Source organism: Perissodus microlepis, chromosome 10 (assembly GCF_051167445.1).
Source record: "Perissodus microlepis isolate ML-2025 ecotype Zambia chromosome 10, ASM5116744v1, whole genome shotgun sequence".
NCBI classification, from domain to species: Eukaryota; Metazoa; Chordata; class Actinopteri; order Cichliformes; family Cichlidae; genus Perissodus; species Perissodus microlepis.
The window spans coordinates 1180228-1197190 of NC_140470.1; the positions used below are offsets into that span (position 1 = coordinate 1180228).

At 46.6% G+C, this 16963-nt stretch overlaps 1 protein-coding gene across 2 annotated transcripts in view; it reads left to right on the forward strand.

Moving 5' to 3' along the window:
- spns2 (SPNS lysolipid transporter 2, sphingosine-1-phosphate) overlaps window positions 1-16963 on the forward strand; it is a 61514-nt gene that overhangs the window by 23314 nt on the left and 21237 nt on the right. For both annotated transcript variants that reach the window (XM_084941408.1, XM_084941407.1), the window contains exons 3-4: window positions 9230-9366; window positions 13360-13511. In XM_084941408.1, coding sequence (XP_084797534.1) covers window positions 9230-9366; window positions 13360-13511 — 289 coding nt within the window. The remainder of the gene's footprint in view (window positions 1-9229; window positions 9367-13359; window positions 13512-16963) is intronic.

Genomic DNA, 16963 nt, shown 5'->3' on the forward strand with positions numbered 1-16963 from the left:
GAGTCATGGCGTGGTGATACACAGCGATGGCATCCTGTAAGTATTAATAGAAGGTTCCCACAGACTGTAGGGATGCACTGTTGTCCTGTATTAGCTCCAGGGTGACATTACTGACATTCCTCAGGATTAAAAAAAATGATGATTTAATCCAACGTGATAATAGAGATAATAAGAGCGAGAAAGAAGTAAAAAAGAAGAAGCTATTTTTAACAGCAGACGTTACTCGTGCATTGTTTGCTCTTCATACAAATACCTCCAGTTGCAGCAAGTGTTGTAATAATGAAAAGGGCAGAGGCACAAAGGTGGAGGAGAGTCAACAGAAACTGGGGAGGGGAGATGTATTTATGGAAGCTGCACTGAGCGCTGACACCTACACACACACACCTCTCCACAGTGAACAGGTCACAGTGACACATGGCAGTTTTAAATGTGGCTGAATGACAACACCTAGCCTGAAGACATGTACAGACCTGCAGATGTGCTTCTCCGGTTCCTCTAATTCCGTCTCTGGCAGCTGACAGACATTCAGATTCCTGAAACTGGTGTGCCTCAATTAGTTAGAGCGTCCTTACTGTCAGCTTTCACGGCTGCAGGGCTGACGCCTGGGAAACAGCTCATAAGCCCTAAAAGAGTAGATACGTTTTAGAGTTATTGATCTGATCTGGCAGCGCGGTGGTTAGCACTGTCGCCTCGCAGCAAGATGGGTTCAATCCCACCATCAGGCTGGGGTCTTTCTGTGTGGAGTTTGTGTGTTCTCCCCGTGTTTGCGTGGGTTCTCTCCGGGCACTCCGGCTTCCTCCCACAGTCATGACATGCAGTTAGTGGGGATAGGTTAAGTGGAAATTGCCCGTGAGTGTGAATCTATGTGTTAGTCCTGCGACAGGCTGGCGACCTGTTCGGGGTGTACCCCGCCTCTCGCCCTAAGACAGCTGGGATAGGCTCCAGCGCCCCGCGACCCTGAAAAGGATACGTGGAAGAGACTGGAGGATACGATCTGGACTTTAGAGAGCTGCCAACAAAACAATGTAACAATTATTAGTAATGTGACGTCTTATTGGTTTCTTTTTGTTTGGGTAAAGAGCCCAAATGTGACACCTTTCCCTGTTAAGCTTCTACTTGAGGTGCATTTTTAAAGAGTTCCCTGAGTTTCACATTGAGGCACAGCAGAACAAAGAAACTCTGGGCCCTTTGATATCTGTATTTAAAAAAAACATTTTTATTTCCAAGCAAGAGCAATTCAATCCATGACAAATCCCATTTACTTGAAAAGTCAAATCTCGGCGCTAAAGGCTTACAGGGCGAGCTTGAAATGAGGAACGCTGTCTGCGTACATCTGTTAAACCACCCAGTTTTTATCTTTTTGTCACCTTCAGCTCCTTTAACTCCACTTTTTCCAGTGAAAGCTGCTGTCAATCACCCATCCATCCATCCATCCATCTTCATCCGCTTTATCCGAGGCCGGGTCGCGGGGGCAGCAGCCTAAGCAAAGAGGCCCAGACCTCCCTCTCCCCAGCCACCTCCTCCAGCTTATCCGGGGGAACACCAAGGCGTTCCCAGGCCAGCCGAGAGATATAATCTCTCCAGCGTGTCCTGGGTCTGCCCCGGGGCCTCCTCCCGGTGGGACATGCCTGGAACACCTCACCCAGGAGGCGCCCAGGGGGCATCCTTGTCAGATGCCCGAACCACCTCAGCTGGCTCCTTTCGATGTGGAGCAGCAGCGGCTCTACTCTGAGCCCCTCCCGGATGGCCGAACTTCTCACCCTATCTCTAAGGGAGAGGCCAGCCACCCTTCGGAGGAAGCTCATTTCTGCCGCTTGTATCCGCGATCTCGTTCTTTCGGTCACTACCCACAGCTCGTGGCCATAGGTGAGGGTAGGGACGTAGATCGACCGGTAAATTGAGAGCTTCGCTTTTACACTCAGCTCCCTCTTCACCACGACGGACCGGTGCAGCGTCTGCATTACTGCAGCTGCAGCCCCAATCCGTCTGTCGATCTCCGGCTCCCTTCTCCCATCACTCGCGAACAAGACCCCGAGATACTTGAACTCCTCCACTTGGGGCAGGAACTCATCCCCAACCCGGAGTGGGCACTCCACCCTTTTCCGGCTGAGAACCATGGCCTCAGATTTGGAGGTGCTGATCCTCATTCCCGCTGCTTCACACTCGGCTGCGAACCGTTCCAGTGCGAGCTGGAGGCCCTCACCCGATGAAGCCAACAGAACCACATCATCCGCAAAAATCAGAGATGAGCCACCAAAGCGAAAGCCCTCCGCCACTTGGCTGCGCCTAGAAATCCTGCCCATAAAAATTATGAACAGAACCGGAGACAAAGGGCAGCCCTGGTGGAGCCCATCACCCACCGGGAACGAGTCCGACTTATTGCCGGCAATGCGAACCAAGCTCTTGCAACGGTTGTATAGGGATCGAATGGCCCGTAGCAATGGGCCAGACACCCCATACTCCCGCAACACCTCCCACAGGACACCCCGAGGGACACGGTCGAATGCCTTCTCCAAGTCCACAGAACACATGTAGACTGGTTGGGCAAACTCCCATGCACCCTCAAGTATCCTCGAGAGGATAAAGAGCATTGCAGAGGCGTGTCAACCAGGACAGCCCTACAACGTCCAGAGCCTTCAGGAACTCGGGGCGGACCTCATCAACACCAGGGGCTCTGCCACCAAGGAGTTGTTTAACTGCCTCAGTGACCTCGCCCCCGGAAATTGGCGGGTCATTCCCCTCATCCCCAGACTCTGCTTCCTCCTCGGAAGACGTGTCAGTGGGATTAAGGAGGTCCTCGAAGTATTCCTTCCACCGCCTGACAATTTTCTCAGTCGACGTCAGCAGCGCTCCGCCAGCACTATACACAGTGCAGGTAGAGCACCGCTTTCCCCTCCTGAGACGCCTGACGGTTTGCCAGATTCTCTTCGAGGCAGTCCGAAAGTCTTTTTCCATGGCCTCTCTGAACTCCTCCCACACCCGAGTTTTTGCTTCAGCCACTGCCCGAGCCGCATTCCGCTTGGCCTGTCGATACCTGTCGGCTGCCTCCGGAGTCCCACAGGCTAACCAAGCCCGATAGGACTCCTTCTTCAGCCTGGTGGCTCCCTTCACCTCTGGTGTCCACCATTTGGTTCGGGGATTACCACCACGGCAGGCACCAACCACCTTGCGGCCGCAGCTCAATGCAGCAGCTTCGGCAATGGAGACGCTGAACATGGTCCATTCGGACTCAATGTCCCCAGTCTCCCTCGGAATGCTGTTGAAGCTCTGCCGGAGGTGTGCGTGGAAGATCTCGCGGACTGGGCCTCTGCTAGACGTTCCCAGCACACCCTCACTACGCGTTTAGGTGCACCGGGTCTGTCCAGCATCCTCCCCTGCCACCTGATCCAACTCACCACCAGGTGGTGATCAGTTGACAGCTCAGCCCCTCTCTTTACCTGAGTGTCCAGAACATATGGTCGCAGGTCTGGTGATATGATTACAAAATCGATCATCGACCTACGGCCTAGAGCGTCCTGGTGCCACGTGCACTTATGGACACTCTTATGTTCGAACAGGGTGTTCGTTATGGCCAAACTGTGATTAGCACAGAAGTCCAATAACAAAGCACCGCTCGGGTTCAGATCAGGGAGGCCGTTCCTCCCAATCACGCCCCTCCAGGTCTCGCTGTCGTTACCCACGTGAGCATTGAAGTCTCCCAGCAGGACAACAGAGTCTCCAGGTGGAGCACCTTCCAGCACCTCCCCCAGGGACTCTAAGAAGGCTGGGTACTCCGAACTGCCACTCGGCGCATAAGCGCAGATGACAGTCAGGACCCGTTCCCCGACCCTAAGGCGCAGGGAACAAACCCTCTCATCCACCGGGAAAAACCCCAACGTACCGGCAGCAAGCCGAGGGGATATTAGAATACCCACCCCAGCCCGCCGCCTCTCACCAGGGGCAACTCCAGACTGAGACAGAGTCCAGCCCCTCTCCAGGAGTCTGGTTCCAGAGCCCAAGCCATGCGTAGAGGTGAGCCCGACTATATCTAGCCGGTACCTCTCAACCTCACGCACTAAGTCAGGCTCCTTCCCCACCAGAGAGGTGACATTCCATGTCCCTATTGCCAGTCTTGGCAGCCGGGGGTCAGTCCGCCAGGGCCTCCGCTCCTGGCCGCCACCCGGCTCACAATGCACCCGACCCCTATGGCGCCTCCTGCGGGTGGTGGGCCTGCGGGAGGATGGGCCCATGTCTCCTCTTCGGGCTGTGCCCGGCCGGGCCCCATGGACTAAGGCCTGGCCACCAGACGCTCGCCCTCGGGCACCCTCCCCGGGCCTGGCTCCAGGGCGGGGCCCCGGTAACCCTATCCCGGTCAGGGTAAACTGTTCCCTCGATGTTCTTTTCATAAGGGTCTTCTGAATCGCTCTTTGTCTGGTCCCTCACCCAGGACCAATTTGCCATGGGAGACCCTACCAGGGGGCAAAAGCCCCCAGACAACATAGCCCCTGGGATCCCTGGGACACACAAACCCCTCCACCACGATAAGGTAGCGATTCAAGGAGGAGGGTCAATCACCCTCAGAATTAAAATAAGCTAATCATCTCTTGTGCAGTGGGAGACGCACCTTTAGTGGGTTTTTGTGGAAAAGGATCAAACAGGCTGCTGAGCATTTTGTGTCCCACAGCCGGATGCGCAGCCTCACAGGTGCTCTCTTCAGGGGAATCTAGTGTTTCACAGGGCAACGTTTCAGCTCAGTGAATATCAATCACAGACACACACTCCACATATGTGTGTCTGCATCTCCCCCGATGCAGTATTCACAGTGGCATTGAATCGTAGGGAGTGAGTCATCCCTGGAGGTATTGTTCTGTTGGCCAATCAAAGCGATGGATGGATGTCCGGTGTTTAGAGTCTCCCTCTGTGCGGCATGCGAAGCAGGAAAATGTGTGTTGCAGGAGGTCGTGGTGCAGCTTGCGCAATTGTTTTCAGTTTCTGTTACTTTCAGCTTGACAGTAAATTTCCATTCCTGTCCTCTGAAACCCAGAAAACACAAGACGGCTTCACACGAGTACGTTTCTACAAAGACTGGCTCCAAATCACCAGGAAACTTACTCTATAATATACTGATGATGATGTAAGCAGAGTTTTTCCAGTTTACAGTGAAACAGTTTTAAATATGATGACATGAATGAGTGGCGTTTGCAGCGTTTTTGTGACAATGTTAGACTGAAACACAGACTCGAGTGTGGCTGCTATTGTGTCTACTTATAGACTTCTCACTCAGCCATTGTCTTCTCGCTCCAAAGTGAAAGACGATGGTAAGTTCCTCGCTTGAGAGACTGTGAGAAATATGCACGGCGTGTTATTTGAAGAACATCAGAGGAGGATTGGCACTCCTGTGTGATGCACGGGGCAAACTGAAATCAGGGCTTCGGTTTGCTTGGTTTGTGTTGTTTTGTTGCTCGTCTGCAGAAACTTTCCTCTCATTAGAGAAAATGTATCCGGTTAAATCTTTTGTTTTTTATATAAAAAGTGAATGATAATGGAAAATAATAATTAATATATGGACTTTAGAGAGGTCCCTGCAGACCAGACCGCACTGCTTCACACTGCTTGGTGAGGCTGCTATGAATCCTCACACACATTTATTCACAGCCCTCGCTGTTAATTCACTGTGTTGGAGTTTTCTTAACTCAGGTCGCCAGCCTGGCGTTTACAATGACTCGCAGCCGAAGAAGAAATAAAGTGTTTATTAGGATAATAGTGGGGAAATGTTCCATAAGCCTAATGACAGAGGTACAGCTGATCCTATAGGACTTGTTTACGTTGTTTTGCAGTGTTCGGTTCACAGATAGATGACTATGTAATGTCTTCACTGTCAATGATCACAATTACACCCCAGCAGAGGTCACTGTAATTATCACCATCAATATGTCCAACAAGTGCAGTAAACAGTGCTGCGAGTGCTGCCGGGTTATACTGCTTATACTCGACCTGTCTCTGTAGTCAGAGCTGCCCGTTGCCCTGTGAGCGAGGTCAGCCTGCGGTGTAAACATCTATAGTGTGTCGGTGTCTTAGGCTTTCCTGCTGTGAGTTTGTCTTGTGTTTGGAGGTGGTTATGGAGATCGCACAAACATGTGGAGCTGCGATGTTACACTACTTTAAATCAAAGCGCGTTCAGCTCAGGAATGCTCGGCTTGTCAGGAGTGGGCAGTGAGGTTTATATGCTTCATATTCAAGAGTTTACTTTATGTCAGTCAGGCTTTTCCTGTTATCATGCCCGACGGGGCCATTTAAGGTGCTTGACCACAAAGTGAGATATAAGATATGAATAATTGCATTTTTCCTATTAAGGTTACATCTCTGCGTGTTTGCCTGAAGAGCTGCAGAGTTCTGGGAGGGACGTTGTTGTCTGTGAAGACTTATTGTTAGTGGTGGTTGGTTTGTCCGTCCTACAAGCTCTTGAAATAGACTGAAAGCATTTATTTTCTTGTCACTTCTTACTAATCAAGCCAAACACATCTGAGATTTAGTGCTTCAAACACGTATAGATAACAATAATGTCATTGTGATATCACAGTAAATGTCTGAGCATTAGTTTATTTAACCGTGCTCTGTCACAGTTTGCTGTTCCAAGTGTGCGATGTGTCATATTTAGGCCTGTTTGGGAGCGACGCCTGTCAGCACGACTGTCGTACTCTTTTATAGACAATCTTTGTAGTGATAAGGAATTTCCTGGAGCACCAAAGGTTGCACATGATATCAGTGTGAACCTGGTCTTAGGGGTTAGCATGTGTTCTTATGCCAGCCTGTAACTAATGTGTAACACTGACAAGAAAGACTGTCGTGATCCTTATCAGGAGATATCTGTCATTGTAAACAAAGCTACATTATTAATATGTGAGTCTCTTTGAAGATCTGATGGATAAATAAGGTCAAAGAGAACAAGAACAAGATCTCCAGATCTGAATCTTCAGCAGGGTTATCAGTGCTGACTCTGACTTCACTGAATTTAATAAGAGAACATGCAGAAACCGGCTGAGTGTACCTTTGTTTTTCTTACAATAAACAACCTGACAACATCCCCCACGCCTCGTGTCAAGAAACAAAATAATCCATTTGTAGCTGAAGTGTAACCGCTATTTATCATCTTATTATTTTCTTTCAGAGTTCAAACGGGTTCAGGAGAAAACGCGTTCCTGGCAGGCGCGGCGTACTTGCTCAGTTGGGCGCAGCCCTTCACGTCTCAAAACTAAAAACAGTATTTCACATATTTGTTCTGTTTTTGCCAAGTTTGGCACCGAGGCTTTTTTTCTCTCCACAGCATCTTCTTCATTTTAACACCAAAGCTGACGTTACATCAAAGACTTTTGCACCAGCACAAAGGATTTATGTGTCTTACTCTAAAAGCAAAAAGGCTGCGAGCAAACTGTTATTACCCGACTTAATTCACATGTGCTGGTACTGCTAAAAGGTGAAAATGAGCCGAGGAAAATAGCACAACTTATCATCAAATTACATAAAATAAGATCTGCGGAGAGAGAGAGTGCCTGTGTGGTCCGGTTGATGACCTGAACTAAGTCAGCTGAAGATGTGAGGATGTGTTTGTAACAGCAAGAGTAATGATCTCTGTCCCCACGTGGAGCAGCTGCTGCTGGTTGATTATGGACCTACTCCCAACTTATCTCCAGTATGCACAGCAGAACCAGTAGCTGTGTGTGTGTGTGTGTGTGTGTGTGTGTGTGTGCTGTGGCTGCAGGGTGAGCTGGCAGAGCTCTTTTAGAGACCTGGACCTGCAGGGAGGAGTCATCAGAGTCATTCAGCATGACACAATAGGCTTGTGGTCGGTGATGGAGGCGACAGAGAGGGAAAGAAACCCGGGCAAGAAGAGGGAGAGTAGCGACGCTGAGAGGTGGAGATGTGAGACACTCGTTAGGAACACGCCCAGCTCCAGTAAAAACGTCATTAATATTAGTGGAAATTAAATTTGAATTAGACTTTAGATTACATTTCCCTGTCTCAGATTAGATTGTTCTTCCCCAAAAATAACAGCAGAGTCGCACCGCATCTCCGACGAATGTTCACATTTCGATTTTCTATAAAGTGATGACGCACTTTTAATTTACATAACACGCGTGTTAAGCTGTAACGCACCCGCACGAATAGCACTGCTCTTATTTTAATCCCAAAAATTCATATTTCACTTATGAACTTCATATATTCATATATGTTTTCAGTCAGATGTGGTGAACCTAGCAGGATGCAGCTTTGCTACCTGCCCAGTTATTGCATGCAAATACCTGCAGCATCATTATGTAAAACCACAGCTTTTGCCTCAAAATAGGGTCCTTTTATCCTTTTCCTTTTTTTCTCCCGTTTATCAGACTACGATATCACATGTCCAAAACTACAGTTATGCTTTAATCTGATTACTGTCCCTCATCCCGCTGGCTGGCCTCAGCAGCTGTGGGACTGCGATGCCTGTATCTTATATAACACCCCCCTCCTCGCTTTTCTCTCTCGGCTCCTCTGAACGTTTATGCTGATGATGTGTCAAAACACTCCCGCCTGCCTCCCCATCTCCTCCCGCTGCTGCCCTTTCTCCTTCGCAAAGACACAAAACTCAGTTTGAAAGCTTTAAAAATTCAGCTGTGTTTGGGTTCGCCCGCCTCATAAATATTGACGAAGAGCCTGCAAGGGCTGAGCGGTCGTGCAGTCAGCAGTGGGGCAATTAGGGAAGCACATTTTGGAGCACAAAGTTTCCTTGTAAGAAATTAAGATGGAGGAATTATTTATGGCTGCACAACCACCGAGCTTCTCAAGGGTCAAATATTGCTGTGAATTGTCTTACATCTGGTTAGTTCCCACTGTCATTCTTTCTTTTCTCCACAGCCTTTTTAATTGGTGTGAGCTCGTAACATTTGCCACATGTCATCCTGGTTTTCTCTCTTTCAGGGCTACGTTATTTGACTACATCACAAACTGCGCTTCTCTGACCTGCTACGTTAGCTTAATGCAAGTTATCTCACTGACATTTACCCACGTGTTATCGTATCTATGTAATATTCTCGTGAGGTGAAGTGTAACAGAGGTGTGTCTCTGGCTGACTTCTATCAGACACTTGATCTGGACGGGTCTCGACTTAATCAGAGAGCTGAAGCAGTGTGATATAAAGCAGCAGTCCGCTCATGCAGTAAATGAGTATTGAAGTCAGTGACCGTCATTTTCTGTTTCTCTTCTCTTTCCGCAGTTTTCATCTGTAGCTTCATGGTGGCAGCTCCCATCTTTGGTTACCTGGGCGACCGCTTCAACAGAAAGGTCATCCTGAGCTGTGGCATTTTCTTCTGGTCCATTGTTACCCTGTTGAGCTCCTTCATCAGTAAAGAGGTACGGCTCTGAGAGAAACCACACAGCGCTCGCACCACCGCAGCTCCACTGTCAGTGTGTTGGGTTGCCTTCCCCTCATAGACGAGGTTATTATTCTGTAATGATCTGGATATGCTCGAAGTTAAGGCAAGCAAAATGTAATGATATGCTTATTAAGTCAGATACCCGCTCTGCCTTTGTAGACATGCTCTGCCTGCGCCCTCTCTCTGGCTAGCAGCCAGCTAATGAAGGCCTCACACTTGTCTCAGTTACAATGGTTTGGAAGATAAAACTCATTTCTTTTACAAGCAGATTTAGACTGTGTGTCTGTAAAAACCTCTGTGTGCGAGGAGATGCCGGGTGCTTTAAACGGCCACATCATTCATTCGTGGAGGCGATAAAATGGGGGAAGGGGCGTCCCGCTGAGAGTCGACATCATATTAGAGTAAAAGGCTCGGCTCATGGACGTCTGCGTGGGGGTGTCGATGGGCTCGTGGTGCCTTCTTGACACGACGGTTGTAATGAAAATCTGACAAAGTGACTGAAATATGTGCCTTCAAAGCTGTGTTAGTCAAATTTATGGAGCATGCAGCGTGACTGCAGAGCATCGTCACGCTGCAGTGTCTCCAGCAAGTAAAGCGCCGAGCACTTCAGCCCCGAGCAGAGCGACAGCTCGGCTCAGGTCTCAGGAGGCTGTCCTCTGTCCTCTGTCCTCGACTCGACTGCTGCGCCTAAGCAGCAAATACATCGAGGCCGCTTATAGATAAGTTGAAGTTAAGGAGCTCTGACGAATCCCACAAAGGCCGCTGATGGCTCACGTCCTTTGTCTCCAACTGTGACTCCACCCTTAAGACATGTTCCTGAGCGTGCTGATCAAATGAGACATGATGGCTGTTATATAATAGCTGTGGCACTGTCACCAGGAGAGACGAAAGACACGACACGCAATGAAATGCTAACGAGCGCTTACAACAGACTCCTGTCGTGATGCATTTGAGGCGCTCTGAGGTGTTTGGAAGGACTCGCAGGAGATGCAGGATTCAGATCTTACATAAGAGAAATTCACCACAAAGTGAAACTTCATACTTTTTCCTCATGACCACAAGATTGTGTCATAAAGTGATCACTTGTGCTTCTTTATTTTAACATGTTGAAGCATATTACTCGCTGCTCCTTACTATACGCCAGAAAAACAGCACATTGTGCTGCAGCTTGTCTACCTCTGGTAGTTTTTATATGTTATATTTCCAGGACTGTCCCTGTTTATACCTTAGTTTAGTAGAAAGCATCACTCAGCTCACTCAGTGTCATCTCGTATGTGTCGAGAGTGTGAGACGAGGACATTGAGATCTTTTGTTGGACGAACTCCACAGATTGATGATCCTTTTTTTGTTTATACTTTTATGACGGTATCATCTTTATAATGGTGTTGTTGCGTGACTGCCCTTCGGTGAATAGCCAGTCTGCATGACTCAGACACAAGCAGGTAAAAGTCCACTTGGAGTTTACTCCAAACAGGATAACTTTCAAATCAAGCAGAAAGAGAAAAGAAAGGTGGCGGAAAGTTCCAGGTTAGCAGGGGTTAAAAAACAAGAACACATCTATGAATAACTGGAAAGCTCTGGCAACAGCACAAAGACAATCAGGCAAGGAATGGTCTTTGTTCCCACAGTACATGTCATGAGGGCACTCACAAAGGGAGTGAAGTGCAGATGAGCAGAGGGAAAAATCATGTGATGCGACTGGCGGGAAAGCAGGAAAGGTGGGAGTGGCTTAGTCAGAAATGACAGAAGAGTTAGAAGCAAGGACGCACACAGAATACAGCACTAATGAATAAAATTCAATTCAATTCAATTTTATTTATATAGCATCAAATCACAACAAAAGTCGCCTCAAGGCGCTTCATAGATACAGAGAAAAACCCAACAATCATATGACCCCCTATGAGCAAGCACTTTGGTGACAGTGGGAAGGAAAAACTCCCTTTTAACAGGAAGAAACCTCCAGCAGAACCAGGCTCAGGGAGGGGTGGGGCCATCTGCTGTGATTGGTTGGGGTGAGAGAAGGAAGACAGGATAAAGACATGCTGTGGAAGAGAGACAGAGGTTAATAACAGGTATGATTCAGTGCAGAGAGGTCTGTTAACACATAAAACACACTGTACACCGTCTGTCAGCAGGCACGGCACTGTTTACAAAGGTACAGACCAACAGTGGAGGAAGACACACCGAGGATGAAGAGGAGTTAATGATAACTAATGACTAAATGCACAGTGGTGTATGAATATATAGTGAGTGCAATGAGTGAGGTGAGTGCAGCCTGTAGGCCACCTGATCCAGCTCTAACTATAAGCTTTACCAAAAAGGAAAGTTTTTAATCTTAAAAGCAGAGCAGGTGTCTGCCTCCCAGTCCAAACTGGTAGTCCTGGTTCCACAGAAGAGGGACCTCCCATTCTACCTTTAATATAACCAAAGAAGCGAGTAGACGTGGACGTAAATGATAAAAGTTTCCTTCAAAGTACCTCTTTGGACTTGATAAAGTGTCAGGACCAGTGACAAGTCCCTGAACTGGTGTCCTGTAGATAAATATCAGACTATCTGTGCTTTAATAAAGTAACAACACACAGTTTCTCAAACTTACTAGTTGAAAATAGTTGATTGTGAGCTCATCGTATGTTAGTGAACATGGGAAACTAATCCTGCCATGTGAGCATGCTGATATTTGTCTTTAATTCATTCAAAAGTCGGGGAAAGGTTTCGATCATCTCAAACTTCTCTTTCATGTCTTTGTAGTCTTCAGACGTTTTCTAAACCACATTTTTGTGGTGCTTCTTTGGCAGCGTTGCTTTTTTGTCATTGCTAGTAGAGTTTCTGTTCCAGTGACCACAAACACAGGAAGAGTGCCTGTCATCATCCCACCAAACGGCCATTAAAGGAAAAAAATAGTCTGTCTGTAAATCATTTCAAACAATGTGACAAACATAACTATATACACAGCAGTAAACACTTGCATGGGATCATAGTCTCAAGCAATATAATAATGCAAAACTATGTGCTGAAAAAACAGTAAACACATCTTTGGCGTCTTCACTGGTATAAACAGCTCCTAATTGTGTCTTTATGAAGGACACTGCTTATCGGGCTGTAACAGCCCAGAGCCGCGTTACGAGTGGAAATAAAAAAGGCTTTGCATATAAGAGCAGCTGACTAGATTGAAAATCTTTACTGTAAATGTCACGTTGTGGCCAGATCACAGGTCAGATTACTGACCCGTGTTTGTCATTTGCATAAGTCTCCTGTGTGGGGATCCCGATTTCTTTGCAGCTTTACAAGCAAGCCGTGGTTGTCCAGATGTAGTGAGTAGTGGTTGCCGTGGAAACAGCGATCAGCTGCCTGCACAGGTGCGTCAATGAGAAAGATGCTCCTACTAAGGCCTTTTAAGTTTGTGTCTTCATCCCTTCATACCGCACAGATTAAACACATAAAATCTTACTGCTGTTATATTTCCATTAACTGATCAAGATAATCTTCTTCTAATTGTCATGATAATATAATACATAACATTCAAAGTCAATAACTAATCTGTGCTGAGCACCAGTACAGCAGCATGATGGGCATAGATGCAGACTATGCTAACATATGCAGAAAGAAGAATTATGAAAGACTTTTATTCTGAAAATCCATGTTTTTTGGTGCTCATACAAGAGCTCGTGAAGCCACTGAATATTTTGCGACAATTATAATATACTTAACTGATGGACTACACCTATAAAGACCGACTACATGGTATTTAATTGTATTTTATATTTACCTGGTGTAAAGTAGGAACTCAATAATGGTTAAAAAGAATTACCGTGTTTGATGCTCTGATGTCTCGGAGGATGACCCACTGATCCTCCACTGTATGTTCACAAGCTCAGTGATGCTGAATCAGCACGGATGTAAATACTAAGTGATTAAATGTTGTGATTGTAACACAAGGATATGCAGATTAGCTTCTTCCTCCTCTCCACAGTACTTCTGGCTGTTTGTGCTCTCCAGAGGACTCGTGGGCATCGGAGAATCCAGCTACTCCTCCATCTCTCCCACCATCATAGGAGACCTCTTTACTAGTAACACCCGCACCATGATGCTCTCTGTCTTCTACCTGGCCATCCCCCTGGGAAGGTAAGATGCAGACAGGGCCTGGGTTGTTGAAGCTGACGAGCTATTTTGGGAGCTGAATGTTCATGAAACGATACCTCAGTGATGACCATGAACGTTTTCATCCTTTCATCCCACCTAGCCCGTTCTTCAGATGTTAAATCCAAAGGAGCTACAGAGCTGTCATATAGATAATTGAACTTTTCCTCACATTGGGAAGGTCACTCTTATGTTTGTTTTTTTAAATTGAACCTTTGCAGAAAAATACTTTCAGTTGGCTCTGTGAAGCTTAAAGCAGGGTTGGAGCTGTGACATGGAGATATGTGAGTAGGAGGTATTATTAAGCTCGAGTCTCTAGGCTCTGCAATTCATTTAAGCAGCTAAAGAAGCACAGGGAGAAAACAAACAGAGCCAAGAAATAAAAGACCAATGTACCTGCGATGCTCACTTTAGAGACGTTCCATTCGCCCGAGCTGTCGCAGGCTGTGCTGTTTTCCATCGTTTGCATGCTGGAAGCGCTGCGTACTCTGCAACGCTCTAAACATGAGCGTTATTTGACATTTCTGTCATTATATCCGGTTTTATAATAGCAGGCTGGAGACAGACGGGCAAAGGGAAGCCTAATCTGCCCTTTGAGTGCTTGTGTTATGACTCGCCAGAGTTGTTTGGGTCACGGTAAACTGCCCAGCAACACTGACAATGGGAGGTGAAAGAGGGAGCCTCGGCGTGGCGCGGTCAAACATCCTATCCACTCTCCCGCTTGTTTGTCTTTACTGACGCTGTGGTGACCATTTTCAGGAAATGACCCCAGGAATTAGACTGGATTTATAGGAAACGGATTCCCCTGCCCTTCATCCTTTTTTTGTTTGTTTTTTCAAACCTTTTTGAAACCGGCCCCACAGATATGTTTCTGGGTCTCGCTGCCGTTTGAGTCGTGTCTGTTTTTCATGCTCAGGTTTTATTGTTGTGTCGAACTTTCCAAACGCTCTCTGATAAGATTAGCTGTTAGTCACTCACTGGAAATATCATATGCTGTCTGAGCATGTTTATGCTGCTCTGTTATTTTTGGAAGACTAGCCGACGACGGCAGACTGTTTCCACCTTCACTGTGCGTGTATAAAACCAGCTAAACATGTTTTGTCTCTTTTAGCAGCAAGTGCTGATCATCTCGCTAGTGTTGCAATTTATTATTCTGATGGGAAACAGCATGTGGGGAGAGACTCTGCACATGCAGATAGCTCAGAAATCAGAAAGGCTGACTGGCTTTCTTCACTTTTCCAGTCAAGAGTTTAAACAAACTGTGAGTAGAAGCCTCACAAAGTGTTGGACGCCAGGCTCGGGGCCAATGTGTCACTGCTATCTGGGGCAGAGTGTCTGTCTGTGGAAGCCATGAGCTCCGTCAATCTTAGCTGTGATCGTGTTTAGTGTCAGGCAAGACTTAAAGGCCTTTACGCACCAGACGCGTTTATATTGTGTGTTAACATTTTTTCAGATTTAACGCCGTCATTTTTCAGATTGTTTCGATTTGGAGGATTTTTTGCATGATCTGACCAATCAGACCGCTGCATTTGGAAACAAGTGCGAGCATAGCGTTTGAATATGCAGCGATATGAAAGTGTAAAGGTAATCAGATTCCTCTGCGCCCTCACACGTGACTCCATCTCTGCCAGTAAGAGCTCAAACTGCCCCGCTGACGTCGGTACCAAAGTGATGGTGGATCAAGGAGAACCTTTTCTTCTTTACAAACATCACTATCACTTGATGTCGAGTCCACTTTTGTTGTGTCTATAGGTTAAATGACAAATTTGCATCTGAGAAATTCAGAATGTTGTGTACAAAGTTTAAAGTTAGCCACCGTTTAGTTAGTTCGCCCATTTTAACTCCATTTTTCCAGGTAACGTTCCCGTAATGCAGCGTCATAAACGTGTGACAAACAAACAAAACTTAATTTAGAGACATGTCTCAGTGATGATAGTCAGCGACGTTTTCCCTCCAAGCCACTTTACAGTCTTCAGTTTTAGTGGCAGAGATCAGTGTAGGTCAAAAGTGCTCAAACCTCTGAAAGTTAACGATTCATGTTATTGTCACACTCGTCGGGTTTTCTGTTGACATTTGATGAGTATGGTCATGCTGGATAAACTGGTCCTGGCATCAGGGGTGTAAAGCAGCGTCTTTTCTGACAGTTTCATCATTACTGGCAGTTATGTCATCGCCTACAAGCTCAGCAGCTTTGTATTTACTAATCCCCAGGTGCCCAGTTATCAATCTGAATCCTTTTTGTCCTTGAAACGCTGATGCCACGCCGATCTCAGGGGCTGATTATAACACAGGGAACCCTTCACCCGATCCAGCGACAGTTCCCTCAAACGTTTCACTGCAGCGTTCATTCGTTAAGCACAAAACACCATTTTTTTAGCAAAAGCAGTGAAATTACTGTGAGAGTAAAGCCCGCGGCCAGAAGACAACACTGGCTCTGTGTCCTCACATTAGTTACTTTACACCTGCGTTTAGTGGCTGCTCGCACAAATCACCCACGCAGAGACCAAACAGATTCTGGTGCTTTGATCAGTAACACGTCATTAGTTCCCAAACACTGAACAGCTATAATCAGACTACAAACAGGATGTGTAGTAGTGTGGGCTTCAGCTTAAGTGATGGAAATGACAGACTCAGCTGACGCATGTCACTGAGTCACAACTGACTGACCACTTAACTAATTACACATAATTCCAGTGATTGTTTGTCGAAGCAGCCACTGATCAGGGGAAGAAGAGCGATCCGAACAGGTACCATCGGCGGGGGATTGGAGCATTTCAGCAACTGCTTATATATATATATATATATATATATATATTAGTAGGGGTGCAACAATACACAAAATTCACGGTTCGGTTCAATACTTTAGTGTCACGGCTCGATATTTTTTCAATACAAAATGTTCATGCTTTTTTAATTTGTCATTTATTAATATTATAAATATATATTTTAACTCAAAAGTACAGTTTTTAAATTTAATGTTGCTGAAACAACAAAGGGATAAAATAAAAAATCTATCTGATGGAGAAATCACTCATCTTTGGAAAAGAGAGTTTATTACAGAGAAATGGCTCTTTCCAAAATAAAAGCTATACTATACGCTTCTTCTGGGCTATATTCTCAGCAGCATATTAAACATATCAGGTCCCCATGAGGAGAATCCTGTGCTAACGGCTGTCTAAATGACTCGGGTAAAGTTTGCAGCATGCGTGCTTGTTGTTTTTGTCTGCTTCCACTTGTCTTTGCACTAGGATGCTGTCGGAGTAAATGTGCAGTCATATTCGTTGTGTTCCCACTAGTGCTGTCAGCGTAAATCTGAAATGACGTTAACGCCACAACACGGCAAATCTCCGTTAACGAGCTACCGCGGATCGCCCCGTGCGTGGGGCTGGACGGCCAACACGTTAACGAGCTAACTGCGCTAACGCACTAGCTCCCAC